General features: G+C 42.9%; 1 protein-coding gene across 1 annotated transcript; it reads right to left on the bottom strand.

Annotated features, from left to right (window-relative positions):
* Positions 1 to 1,641: 1,641 nt before the first annotated feature.
* B3GNT9 (UDP-GlcNAc:betaGal beta-1,3-N-acetylglucosaminyltransferase 9) lies at positions 1,642 to 3,701 on the bottom strand. The gene has a single exon (XM_063313011.1). The coding sequence runs from the start codon at positions 3,502 to 3,504 to the stop codon at positions 2,257 to 2,259; it is 1,248 nt and encodes a 415-aa protein (XP_063169081.1). The 5' UTR covers positions 3,505 to 3,701; the 3' UTR covers positions 1,642 to 2,256.
* Positions 3,702 to 13,694: the final 9,993 nt, after the last annotated feature.

Genomic DNA, 13,694 nt, shown 5'->3' with positions numbered 1-13,694 from the left:
TTTTGGATTTCATTTTTTGGTTAAGAGATGAATTAAAGGGGTGAAGAGGGTATATGTTGTATTAAGAGGTGGTGATAAGCTATTGAAATTTTGTTTTTACTTGCTGGGATGAAGGGGGAAGTTACTTCTTTTTTTCCTTTTTTTCTTTTCTACACTTTTTTCCTTTATTTGTATTTCTATTTTTTTGTAGTTTGTATTAGTTTTTATATTTTTTATTTGTAATTCTTAATAAAATTATTTTTTAAAAAAAGAAGAACCCAGCTGATGCTTTGAAGCTGATGCTTTGATGTAAATGACCAAAGACTGTGATCCAAAAGGGGGGTTGGTCCAACATTCAGACACGTTTCTTTAAAACTGCTCTTTCCAATACCCAGAGAGATTCCCCCAGGTTTAAAATCACTTTTAACTTCACCTAAATTGTAGACCTTCTATACCAGGGTTTCTCAACCAGGGTTCCTTGAGAGGTCACTGGGGTTCCCTGGGAGATCACAATTTATTTAAAAAATTATTTCAAATTTGGGCAACTTCACATTCAAGAGGTAAGTTTTATCCTTCATTTTTAGTTTAAGAACACCGTTAATGGATAGATACAGGCCTACCCATGAAACAAATATAATAATTTTGTAACGTCTGGCCTATATTTGAGCCTGAATGTGCAGGGGTTCCCCGAGGCCTGAAAAATATTTCAAGGGTTCCTCCAGGGTCAAAAGGGTGAGGAAGGGTGTTCTATAATAAACTCCCATTTTGTTTTTAAGGCCCAATGCTGAGTAACGCTTCTTTATTTGATCAGGGTTGGGCAATCTGTGCTCGCACACACACACACTTCTGCCTGCAGCCTTCCACCCCACCCTTTTTCTTGAGGTCCATGGATCCAAAGGACCAGAAACAGCCATCAGAAGTTGGTAATGTGGCTTCCTGCCACTTTTGAGGTGGGAACCATATGCAAAATATAGCGTAAGCCCTAAAATTGGCTTAAGAAAACCCCTAAACTTCCCTTCATCACCCCTCAAGAAAAAACAGAACAAAAAGAGAATTTTCATTCCACCCACTTTGCACCATCACTGTGGGCACCCACAATATGATAAATACCTCCATTAAAAGGTTGTTCTTCCTGGTGAAATAAGTTGGGAATGAGTCTTGGTTTTTGCAGCATGCAGAATTGACCAAGGAAGAACTAGATTTGGTTAATGTGACTACTCTGTTGACAGCACAAGGTGGTCAGTTAAAACACAGTGTTTTAGACCATTGTAATAGTAGGTGCATAGAAATTACAAGTAGTCCTCACTTAAGAACCACAATTGGGACCGGAATTTAAGTCGCTAAGTGATGCAGTCGTTAAGTGAATCCAACCTGATTTTACAATTGTTTTGTGATGATTGTTAAGCGAATCACATGGTTGTTAAGTGAGCCACATGGTCATTCAGTGAATCACACAGTTCTGCATTGATTTTGCTTGTGGGAAGCTGGCTGGGAAGGTTAAAAATGGTGGTCATGTGACCTCAGGGACACCGTGATGGTCGTAAGTGTGAGGACCAGTCGCAAGTCAGGTTTTTCAGTGCTGTTGTAAGTCTCTTATGTCACTTAAGCGAGGACTACCTATATCTTTGCGGGCAGCTGTAGGAAGCAAACTGCTCTTTTTTTTCTTCACTGGCATATGATGGCTGTGCAACATGGCTCTTTTCCCCGAGCACATCACTGCAAGCTTACCAAATAAATTACATCAGACATCATAAAGTACTATAGCAACAGCAGACCCATTGAACACAAAACCAGCCAATGTGTTGGGTAAAAAATGACCCAACAGGGTGCATTTTGTGGTTGTCTGCTTCTGGGAATTCTCTTATGATGGTCATGTCTCCAAAAGAGTAATCAGAAGGACTTCCGGTTAATAAAATTACTTTGGGAAGAATTGCATAGATGAGTTCATATTACTAGGTGGCTTCGTGTCTGACATTGGCTAGAAAAGATGAGCTGGGATGGTTGTGTTTCAGATATCTCACCCTGTGGATACTATACTAAATAGCCCTCAAGGCTCAGTGTTAAACTGTAGGGCTGAACCAGATCAGTTGAGGACTTAGCTCCTGCCTTCACGCAACATGCTAAGCTTGATTAGTGTTAACCTTGGCTGGTTTGTGGGCTAGCACATGGTGCCAAATCAATCCCACTGGTTGCTTTATGGTTCAATGTATTGCATGGACCCAGAAAAAGGGTAATTCGATATCCCTGTGAAAACCCAGCCATGGTGTCCACCAGTCCTTAGGCAGCATAATTTTTGGCAGTGTCTTTAGTTTTCCTCTTCCACCGGAAAGCTTTCCTTATGTGCTTGTTTTGGGTGCAAGAGAGCCGTGGATTGTGCAGGAGATTCCACATGAGCCAGATTTCAGCTATCTTCAGACCGTGGACTACCATGAGATCTTTGTAGAAGCAAGGGTCAAAAGTCTGCAGGTTGGGAGCTGCAGAAGGTTTGGGTATTCCAAAAGTCTTGAACCCTTCATGCAAGGTGGGCTTCAGGTTGATTCTTTGCAAGCACATGCCCAAGAAGACGTCATCAATTGGGAAGAGTTCCACTTGAGTACAAGCTTGAGCAAGTTTCTTCAAGGTACTGATGGACAATAAGAACCCACCACCCCCAGCATAGGCTGGGTACATACCTAGTCCATACATTGTTTCTGGAATATAGTACTTGCTTTTGCGGACTCGGATCGGTTGTGCGTTGTAGATGATATCCCCAACGAAGAGGTCCTCAGAAGGATTGCAGCTTTCAAGGAAATTGACAATGTTTTCCATGTTGACAAAAACGTCAGCATCACCTTTGAATATGAACTTGGTCCTGGAACAAAATTCATCAGCCCAGCTTAGGAAATGGATCTCTTTCAAGGTCAAGTTGAAGAAAGTATCGAGGAAGTCCCACAGCAAAATGTCCCGGTACAGCTGGCTCTCTTGGTGCACCAGGGTCTCCCATGTTGGCAATGCCGTCTTATTCTTTGGAATTCCTAGGAGGAAAACTCTTTGGACCTGCATCCCATTTACCAGGCCTTCTCTTCCCCATGTTTTGCGTACAATCTCACGGTGGTCAAACTCCTCAACCAGCGATTTTATGGCAATGAGCAAAAAAGGCCTTTCTGAGCTTCTCATGCACTTCTTTGGCTGATTAATGAGAAGTTTGAATTTCCTGTTGTCTTTATTCCTAAGGTAAAGTCCAAAATCAAATGTGGAATGTGTCAAGAGTGCTGGATGGGTGACTTGGTCTTCTTGACTTTCCAACTTGGCATCTTTCATAGGCAAGATGATTCTAGGCTCCGATGCCTGAGTCTGCACATTTGACTCTTTCTGGAGAACGGCAAGAACACGGGAATCCCTGTGTGTTGCTGTTGAGGTCTTCTTCTGGCCTTCTACTTTTTCTTCTCTATGGGATGTGTGGCCCAACTGGGAGTACAGCATGGTGAAAAGAGCTACCACTAGGCAAAGTGTGCAGATAGCATCGCTCCTGAGTTGAATTTTCATTGTTTCCAGGAATTTCAAAGAAATATCCAAAATAGTACTAGGGGAAAACTTTGCTGGTTATGTCCATCTGCAAATAGAGACATTGTAGGTTAATACAAGCTTTGCAGCTTCATTCAGAATCTACAAAAGGTCCTCCATTCAGGACAGGAATATTAATAATAATTTAATAATAATTTATTAAATCGATATGCCGCCCATCTCCCAGTGACTCTGAGCTAAGTTAGCAGCAATAACTTAATAAAGGCAGGTACATTTTTTAAAGTAAGAGTTTCGTTTCATTTTTTAGTTAGTTCATCTATCCCCATTTACACATCTGAACATTCAATAGGTAATACAGAAAAGTCAAACTCATCTGATGGTTACTACAGTAGACTCTCAGTTAACCAGAACTCAAGCAACCAGCAGAAAAAATTGAACCGGAAAAAACCCGGCACTCTCAAGAAAAAAAATCTGTCTCTCTGCTGCCATCTAGTGGGTATTAGGGTTTAATAGTAACTCTCAAGCAACCAGAAAGTACATTTATCCGGCATCTCCCAATCCCCATGGGTGCCAGTTAACTGAGAGTCCACTGTACATCTGTTTGATCATTGGGAAGCAGGGTAATTGTCCACAGTACTCAATACACAATAGCAGAGTGATGTAGAGAATGGCCTTGAGGGACAGGAGGAAGAGCCATAACCAAGATGACAGTCAGATAAAAGAAATCTGAGTCCAGGGCAGAACTGTAACCTGAAAAAGCGTCTCAGACAAGACCCTCCCTAATTCCCACAAAGATAAAGAGAGGGAGGGGCATGCGCAATTCAGTCTTGCAAGATTCTATTGCTATAGCTTTACAATAATGGTAGTACTGGCCTACATGGCATTGGTTTCCTAGTCTGATCTACCTTGAAGGGCTGACAAGCCCCTACTCTAGAAAAGGATTTTGGTTCTTAGGAATCTCAAGACACAAATACCTTCAGGGATGGAAGAAATCGATCTGGGCATCATTGGAACATAAGAAATAGACCTCTTACGTGAGACCAATGTCCTGTTTCCCAAAACAGGGAACCAGATGCCTCTGGGAAATTCCCAGGTACAAAAAAGATCACTATATGGTGGGCAACCTAAAGGAGAGGATTTGCACATCAGGCAGATTAAACTTATTTTCAGTACCACTGTTAAAAACACAGAAAGAATAGTTGTGTGCTTGAGGGACTTCAACCAATGCTTGAGTGGTAGATTATTTTTTCATTTATTAGAGTGAGATTTTCTGTAAATCAGCCAAATCTCTCCTCATACTGCCACCACAGACCCCCAATCCAAGAAACAGCTGAATATTCAAGGGACCATCTATTCCAGTGATGTCGTGGGATCATGAGTCACACCTTTTTCAAATGTGCTGCTGCCCTAGGGACTTCTGAAAACATGCCCCCAATGTAGCAGATCCCTGAAGATCAGGATTCTCAGGAGACAGGGATTACTCAGGAACAGAGCCATACTCTTGAGTCATAGCTTCTGATGAACAGTTGGATGGTTGATAGCTGGAATGTAGGTGGTATCCCAAGAGCTTTATAAGCTCTTAATTCTGGAGAGAGTATAGGGTGTGTGAGACAATTCTACTGTGTTGTTGATTGCTTTATTGCAGCAACCCTTGTTGACTTCTTGGCCTTCACTCCAGGGCTGTCTTTAATGAATGGTGCCCTTGAACTTTTGGAAATCAGTCTTGGATGGATTCTTGATCCTGTTGGAAGGGTGGGCTGTCTGTCCTTGTTCAGCAGCCACCTGGTGGGATGATCTCCTGAATACCTGAATCAGAACTGGATGACTTTATTGTGAAGGTCCTGTGCTAATCCTCCTCAACGTGGTTTTCTTCAGATGTGGTCTGTTTCCTTAATCTACCACCAACCAAATTGGAGTAGGCAGTTTTCCTGGAATTTCTACTCAACTACTAGCATACCTTGAAATTCTCACTCTTCATCTTTGAAACAGCTATTAAGATGGAGAAGTTTTTAAGCAATTGAACAATTGCTTAACAGTTCCTTTAACAAGGTTGGAGCTACAAAGATGGACCAGATCTAAGAGTGTTTTCTTGCACCTGCTTGTTGGGATTCATATTGCAAGGTATGTGTGGTCAGAGATGTTGTGAGAATGTCAGGAATCTGGAAATTAGAAATTGTGCATGTGTGTACTTTTTCCATGTTGCTAAGACAAGAAAACTTCAACTCCCATAATTGCTATTCAAAATGACCTTCAACTGGAACACTGTCGTCTATCAAAATGGCCATCCTACAGTTCTTACCCCCATCTAAAATACAGTAGTGCATGAGGATAGCTATGTGGACTTGGGAATTGCTTCTCTGGATTATGAAGTCTGTTGAAAATTTCTGATTTGTGAGTGACAAAGATTCACCCAAGGCCTTCCCTTCTACCTGTCTTGGTCTGCAAGGGAAGTGTACTGTTCACTGTCTAGGCCAGTGTTTCTCAGCCTCAGCAACTTTAAGCTGTGTGGACTTTAACTCCCCAGCAGGGCTGGCTGGGGAATTCTGGGAGTTGAAGTCCACACAGCTTAAAGTTGCTGAGGCTGAGGAACACTGGCCTAGACAGATATTCACATTCATATCTGAATAAAGTGCCTGTTTGGATTGACTACAACATGGGATATCCACAGGGTGGGAAAAAAATTATGAGATGGAGGCTAGGGCTGTGCAACTGAAGTCCTGTTCTTTTTAAAATGCATCATGTGGGCATAAAAAGGGTGCATGGGTTCAATCATATGTTTGCAGCTGCCATCTTGACTTTTTTGACTGACTGCTGGCGGATGCTCCTGCTACAATGACTTTTTTTAAAACCAGTGTTGTTTTTTTAAAAAATGGTGTAGCATATATACTAAAATTGGAACAGGGTAGAGGGTTTTTTCCCTGCATAGACTTTAATTCTGGATTCTTTAGGACTGATCACTTATGGTATGCCAAATTGTAATTTTTAATGTGACAGAAAAAGGGAAAGTAATGATTTGCCAGCTGTTTAATAAATCATGTCAATTTATCAAAATAAACTGAAATTCAATTTAAATTAGATTAAGGTTTTGCCTAGGATTTTAGAAATTGGAAACATTTTAGGAAAACAACAAAAAACATTGTTTTGGCCTTGCTTCTTCTTCTTTTTTTGGGTTTTGGGTGTTTTTATTTTTTTTGTTTCTGGCATCCTCAACAGAAGTCCATTTTAATCTTAATTTTGGATTACCAATTCAGGGCTGCAAGATGTTAAATGACCACTAGGTGGCAGCAAAGCATTGTAGAACTCTTCTCTTTTTGTTGCCATCTCTTGCTTGGCTAGATTTCTGCAGCCTAACTATAGTTGCCTGCTTTAGCGTTATGGTATATGGGAAAGACCTTGGAAGACTGGATGAAGAGGCGCTGCCTAGGGAACAGTCAGATAAGAGAGGGCATAGCCTGCAGCTGGATAGTGAGCAGGGCAAGAAGCTCAGAAGGGACCCTTCCTAATTTCTCAAGCTATAAAGGAGATGGGAGAATTGTACTTTCAGACTTGCAAGACTGATGTCAGCCTTACCAGGTAGACCAGACAGGAAAAACAACCAGGTGAGCTAATTCTAGTTTATTGTAAGGCTACATTAACAGAATCTTGCAAGGCTGAAAATATAATTCTCCCATCTCCTTTACAGCCTGAGAAACCAGGGAGGGCCCCTTCTGAGCCTCTTACCCCATCCTATGCAGCTGCGGGCTATGCCCTCTCTTATCTGATTGTTCCCTTGGCAGCATCTCTTTGCTCCATCTCCCAAGGTCTTTCCCACATACCATTACATCTCATGCCCCACTCCACCCATCCTACCTGCTAACAAAAGCTGTGTGTCTGTTATTTCTACTTTCCATTCTGGTACAATATATGTTCCTAGTTAGGTGACAGCATCTAGCTGATCTGAAAAGCTAAGTAAGTTTAGATGTGGTTAACATTTGGAGGGCAACCACCAGGAATTCTCAGGGCTGTAGGATCAAATAGAAGTCAAAGAACATCCTGCAGGAACACAAATTATTTCCATATCAAGAAAACAATGATGCATTTCAGCTTACCAAAGTCAAGCTTGACTTGAAGACTTGACTTTTAGAGAGAGGCAAAAGTGTATTTGCTTATTTCTTCAGTATCTTTTGAGTCCACCCAATTAACTGAGTCCCACCCTTGGAATCACCAGTCAGTCCTGACTTATTTGAGCTGCGCTGTTTAACGAAAGGGAAATATTCTGAATATGATCCTATACTTTTTTTCCAGTCCAGCCAGAGAATATAATGCACAAGATGCTTTCAGCTGATTGCAAGGCCCAGCAATGTTGAATCCTGGATCCTGTTAAGTGAGGATGTTTATGCAGAGTCTTGGCTTGGCTCAAGACTCAAATGACAGCTTTGGATAAGATTCCTGGCCCTCTTCATGGTGCAGTTCTGTAAACTCAGGTCTTGGAACCCACTTTGTGTGAGATGACACTCCAACTTTTCCATGATTTAACTGATTTTGCTGGCCAATATCTCAGAGACTGTGGGAAAGCAAGCCAACCCCTAGTGTTTTCCATGGCTACAATCTCTCCCGTGGCCAGGACCACCTTTACAGATCAGCAAAGACCAACAAATAGAAAGAAAAGGCTAAACTAGAAATCTTCCTGTTGGAAAAGAACAGCAGGAACAATTTTCTTGATTCATGTTATAAATTGTAGATTTGGTTGAAATCTGGTGCTAAGCTACAGTGTGTTTTAATCCTCATTTGTTGAAAATATTTGTTTATTTATTTTCTATCCCACCTTTATTGTTTTTTTATAAATGACAACCCTGTGAGGTGGGTTGAGCTGAGAGAGAGTGACTGGCCCAAGGTCACCCAGCCAGCTTTCATGCCCAAGGCGGGACTAGAACTCACAGCCTCCTGGTTTCTAGCCTGTTGCCTTAACCACGAGACCAAACTGGCTCTCCTTCAAAATATACCTTCAGATCTAGCATAATTTAGCATAATCTAGCCAATGTACTTCGTTTTTGGCTTAGTGTATCTTGTCTTCCATGTCTTCTGTGTTGCTGGTTGATTTGGTTTTGCTTTTACACTGTGTATGAATCTAGGCATCGTGGCTTGCAAAATGCAGATTGAGGCTTATTATGATGTGCAAATCTGGAGCATCTACAGGGGAATCAAAAAAAAATCAAGGTCGTAGCTGCAATCATGCAGTTGAAGCCCTGACCTTTTTTTAAAATGTCACATGTAAAAAAGGTGAGCTAAGCTTCCATTGTGTGCTTGTAGCTGTCATTTAGTTTATTTATTAATCAAATTTATACACCGCCCCTCTTACTATATAAGTGACTCTGAGTGGCTTACAAATAAAAGATGGTTAAAAACCATTCTAAAAATAGACAAAGTTAAAGGTGTCTTGAATGTTTTGACCCCCCCCCAAAAAACAGGCACTCCTGGTGTGAATCCAGCCAAGGTGGTTTAGTTTATGAAACATGGTTAAAACAAGCCATGCTACTGAAGTGGCCAAGGTTTTTCAGATGGGGGGAGACCATACTCATCTGGGAAGAAATATCACCATGTGACAAAGTGGGTCTGTCCTGGTGACAACATGATGTGAGTGGAGGCAAATAATTTCAGCCTGATTGGTGGGCTGAAATTATTATCAGTTTTAATCACAAGGTATAAATTAGGCTTACCTGTGCCATGTTTTTCCCAAAAAAAAAAAACCCGCTCTAAATGGAGGTGGGGTGAAAGGTATTAGCATGACTTCAGCTGCCTGATAATTTTAGGTTGTTTTTTTCCTCTGGGCTGGTGGGTTGTGATCCGTTTGGAACGATACAAGTTCACCTATTCCTTTCAAATTATGTTTCTGCCTGAAGAAGTTGGGTTTGTTTTGAATAATGGAAAAGGAGAGAAGAACGAAGCGTTTTCTAAATCAAAGAAATAGGAACGTTTTGCAGGGAAAGCCAGACTAGCATTCATAAGGTTCTCCGCCACAACAATCCTCCATTTGTAGAGCTGTCTTGCCCCTTCTAAAAATGCTTCTCTCTTTTGAAAAGGACGAGAATGAGCGAAGGGATGCTAACCTTCCATGTTGCACATTAAAATAATCAAGGAAGGGAGAGCCCATCTGGTGAATGGAAGAATGGAAGGGTGAGCATCTGATGCAACCTTTAAAGTGATCCAGATCTGCACTGATTATGCAAAACAGGAAGCCAAGTTCAGGCCAAATTTGAAAGACAATCTGTGCCTGTGCCCCCATTTTCTAGCTGTTTTCAATCAAAGCTTATTATGAAGGGGTAATGACTCAACGGCAACTAACAACAACAATAGAGAAGATGGCCAGTGCTGGTCCCCAGGGTCTTCAGTTGGAATTCTGCCTTGAATTTCCAAACATTAATAGCAAAAAGACATCCACAGACAGCAAAAAGGGATAAGCGGCTTTTTAGGGCTGTTCAGATATTTGGGAGAGGCAGGGAACACAGAATTCCACAGCCTAAGGCAAAAGGAAGCTATTTGCACATCACTGGAAAAAGCACATCGTGAAAAGAGGACTGAAGCTGCCACAATTTGTATGACTTTTGCATACATTAATTTGCTAGTTTGAAGATATACAGGTAGTCTTCGACTTACGACCATTTGTTTAGCGACTGTTCAGTTACAATGGTGCTGAAAAAAGTGACTTTACAACCAGTCCTTGCTCTTATGACTGTTGCAGCTTCCCCACAGTCACTTGATTAAAATTCATGCGCTTGGCAACTGGCATGTATATATGACAGTTGCAGCATCCCGGGGTCACGTGATCAACATTTGCGACCTTCCAAGCCGGTTTCCGAAAAGCAAAATCAATGGAGGAAGCCAGATTTGCTTAACAACCATGTGATTTGCTTAATGACTGTGGCAAAAAAGGTTGTAATATCAGGCACAGTCACATGATGCCTCACTTAATGACTGCATTGCTTAGTGACCAAAGTTCCGGTCCCAACTGTGGTCGTAAGTCGAGGACTACCTGTATAGCTCCCAGTTTAAATACAGCAAGTCTATTTTAAAGGGAAGGAAGGACAATCCACCACAGGAAGGAAGACTGTGAAGAAGCCACTGGTGAGCTACGCTCAGCCTGCCCTCTGGATGCTGCTAAGTGTTGAAGTTCTTGACCTAGTCTCCTTTTCTGGGGTCATTCATGAGTAAACCAAGCTTGGACTAGACGGTATTCCAACTAGATCAGATGTTGGCAACTTGGAGCCCTAGGCACTAATGTGCCCCAGGGGTTTGCTTTATTTATTTGTTAGAATCATTCTCCACCAGAAGTATTGCACTACTTCCTTCTATTCTTTCCCAACAACCTTGGGAGGTTGGACTGAGAGAGATACTCATCCAGGGAGCTTCCATAGTTGGGGAGGTCTCCCCAGTCCTAGGCCAAGACCTTTTGCTCTCAGGCTCCCCATCTGGCTTGTCACTTTGGGTGGGAATAAGTTTATTGAAAAATGGAAAAGGAGTGACCAGCACACTGCAAAGCATCAGCTTCCACCATTGTCTTAGTTAGCACCCTGGCTCTGAATCCTACGTCTATATGCTAGAAATCCCTAGAAATTAAAAATGGGGGTGATTGAAATCCAAGGTTTTGTTTGAAGGGTGCCCAGGAAAAGGACAAAAACAAGCTGTGAAAGGTAGGAATATCCTGGGCAGGTAGAGGTGCTGGGGGTGGTTGGGAGTAAGCCCACCCCTTTACATTCTAGCAGGTAACCGTTTAATGCAGTGTTTCTCAACCTTGGCAACTTTAAGATGTGTGGACTCCCCGCTGGGGAATTCTGGGAGTTGAAGTCCACACATCTTAAAGTTGCTAAGGTTGAGAAACACTGGTTTAATGACTTGCTGCTACAATGCCCACCATTTTCTGAATAGGCAGGTCCCCCTGGCAGCCATTTTGTGAAAGGGCCCAAGACATCCCTTTGAAATCCCAGAGGTGGCTACCATCAGCCCCGGGCATCTCCCACCGCTAAATAGAGGCAGCCTTGAAATGGAGGGTTGTCCTCTGTAACCTGGGCCAGGTGGCCACCAACGTCACAGAGATGCTTCCCCCAAGTGGAGATTCATTTCAGAGGTTCTTGGCTTTAAGCCTCAAGCCCATTTTTCCCCCCTCCATGTTTAGCCAAACAAAGCAAATTCCTTCTGATGTTTTTCTTGGGCGGGGGCCAGATTCTGCTGAGTACGCATGTTCAGGAGATGCCATTTTGTTTGCTGTCTCTGGGCTCAGAAACACAGTGTAAAGAAAACTACATCAGACACAGATTGTCTTCACTACCCTTCCCTATTTACCAGACCCAATCTTCTGTGCAGCTTCTCCATACATTACAAAGGGGTGGGGTTAGCTTAAAACACTCAACCAGGTTAGACCCAGTGAGTTGTGCTCACACCATAGGTTAAGTTCGTTGTATTGTGTTATGATTGTTTTCTGCAAACCCAAACTATTTGCATTAACTTATGGTCCCAGTATTGCACCAACCCCCCAAAATAGGTCAATTTTAAGAAGCCAAGTGAAGAGCATTATATGAACACAGTAAATATTCTGCACAAGCTTTCAGAACACTCAGCACGCTGTAGAGCCAAGCGAAGGAATTCAACAGAGATTCCAGACTAAGTGTTAGCACACTATTGAACAGGACTCACATCGTCCTGCCTTTGCACGTCTACCTTTGCTCAAGTTCAATGGAGGCAAGATAGGGGTGTGCTGGACTACACCCTGAAAATTTGATCCAGATACAGCCACATTTAAAAACAGTAGGCTCAGCAGAATCTGCAGAATAAATCATGATTATGTCCCATTAATGTAAAACAAGCTACTCTAAACCAAATTTCAGTCCTAGGGGCAGCCAAAAATGCCTAACTCTATTCTCCCTGGCAGCAGCTCAACTAAGAGTTGGTTTACCTTGCAATTTAATGTAGTTGCATCTGGGAGCTTTCACAAACCAAGGCCTGTGTCTTATTGCTTCCCTGCAGACCGGATGGGGGGGTGGGGAGGAGAGATAATATGGGGGAAAGTATTGGTCATAAAAGCCACATCTGCATTTTTTTTCTTTTTTTTTCCAGCTGTCCCATTGTATGCATATGCTTGCATCAATTTCCAGGATAATTAGCATAGCTGAAATTAGAGTGAAATAAGTATAACCTATTTTGCAGTCCCGCTATTTGCAACGCAATGTTCTTGAATCTGTGGCGCAAGGGGGGTGGGCTGGCTGTTTTGGGGTGCGCCTTTGGGCCTGCGTGTTCTTAAAATCTGGAAACGCTCGGAAAATAAACCGTTCTTTCTTTGCCCTGTGGAAGACCAGCTCAGTCCCACCACCCCTTGAAGGGAAAACACAAGCTGTGGGAAAGGCGATGTTTGCGGGGGGGTGGTAGCATCTCTGAGCCCATTTGCCAATGGGGGAAAGGCAAGGGGAGAAGCCCTCCCAAGACATCTCAGAGGGTCCACGAAACTGTGGGCTTCTCCTGTCCACCACACAGTATGAGCACAGCCTCCTAATCAGACGCAAAGGCTTGATTCTTACCTTTACAGCAAGTCCATCATGCCCCTCTGCTCGGTAACGCTCAGGCCACAGTTTGCCAAGTCGGCACATCTGGATCCTGTTAGCCCTGGCATTCCTCTCAATGTATAGTTTGGGAATTGTAGCTGAGTAGCAAGAAAGCCTCTTTTTCCTTCGTTCACTAAGGATCTGCTTCCTCTAAGCGGGATTACATGGAAACATGGCTTGTTCTCCTCCTCTCGCCCGCTCCCCCCCACTGCCCAAGTCGCCTTTCCAAGACTGGCCTTTCTGCCTGGTGCGGATGAAAGAAATCTCAGCTCTGCCTGGAGCCAGGCAGCTCAGCTGGCCTCCAACTCCTGGTCACATGACATCTGAGCAGATGTTCCAGGCCAGAGGCTCGTATGTGCTCGGAAGCCTGCCCCGTACAGATGTTTGCCAGCAGCACCAAGACTTGGCAGGAGGAGCGTGCAGATGGGGCTTGTTCTGTGTGCAGACCTGCTGCTAGATTGCCTTGCCAAAGTTGGACAAAGTATTCGGCTATTCTTTCTCTAAAAAATCACGTAAATGTAGCTGCTTGTCAGAAAGGAAATGGTTAGAGCCTGACAGCATGGCTTCGGTGGCAGCACTGAGATTTGCGGTTGGAGGGTGTACCTACATACACAAGCACATTTATACGTCTATTTCATTTTG

The sequence above is a fragment of the Candoia aspera genome, chromosome 11, assembly GCF_035149785.1.
Source record: "Candoia aspera isolate rCanAsp1 chromosome 11, rCanAsp1.hap2, whole genome shotgun sequence".
NCBI classification, from domain to species: Eukaryota; Metazoa; Chordata; class Lepidosauria; order Squamata; family Boidae; genus Candoia; species Candoia aspera.
Note: the sequence above shows the minus strand (reverse complement) of the source record. Positions and strands in the feature narration are given on the sequence as shown.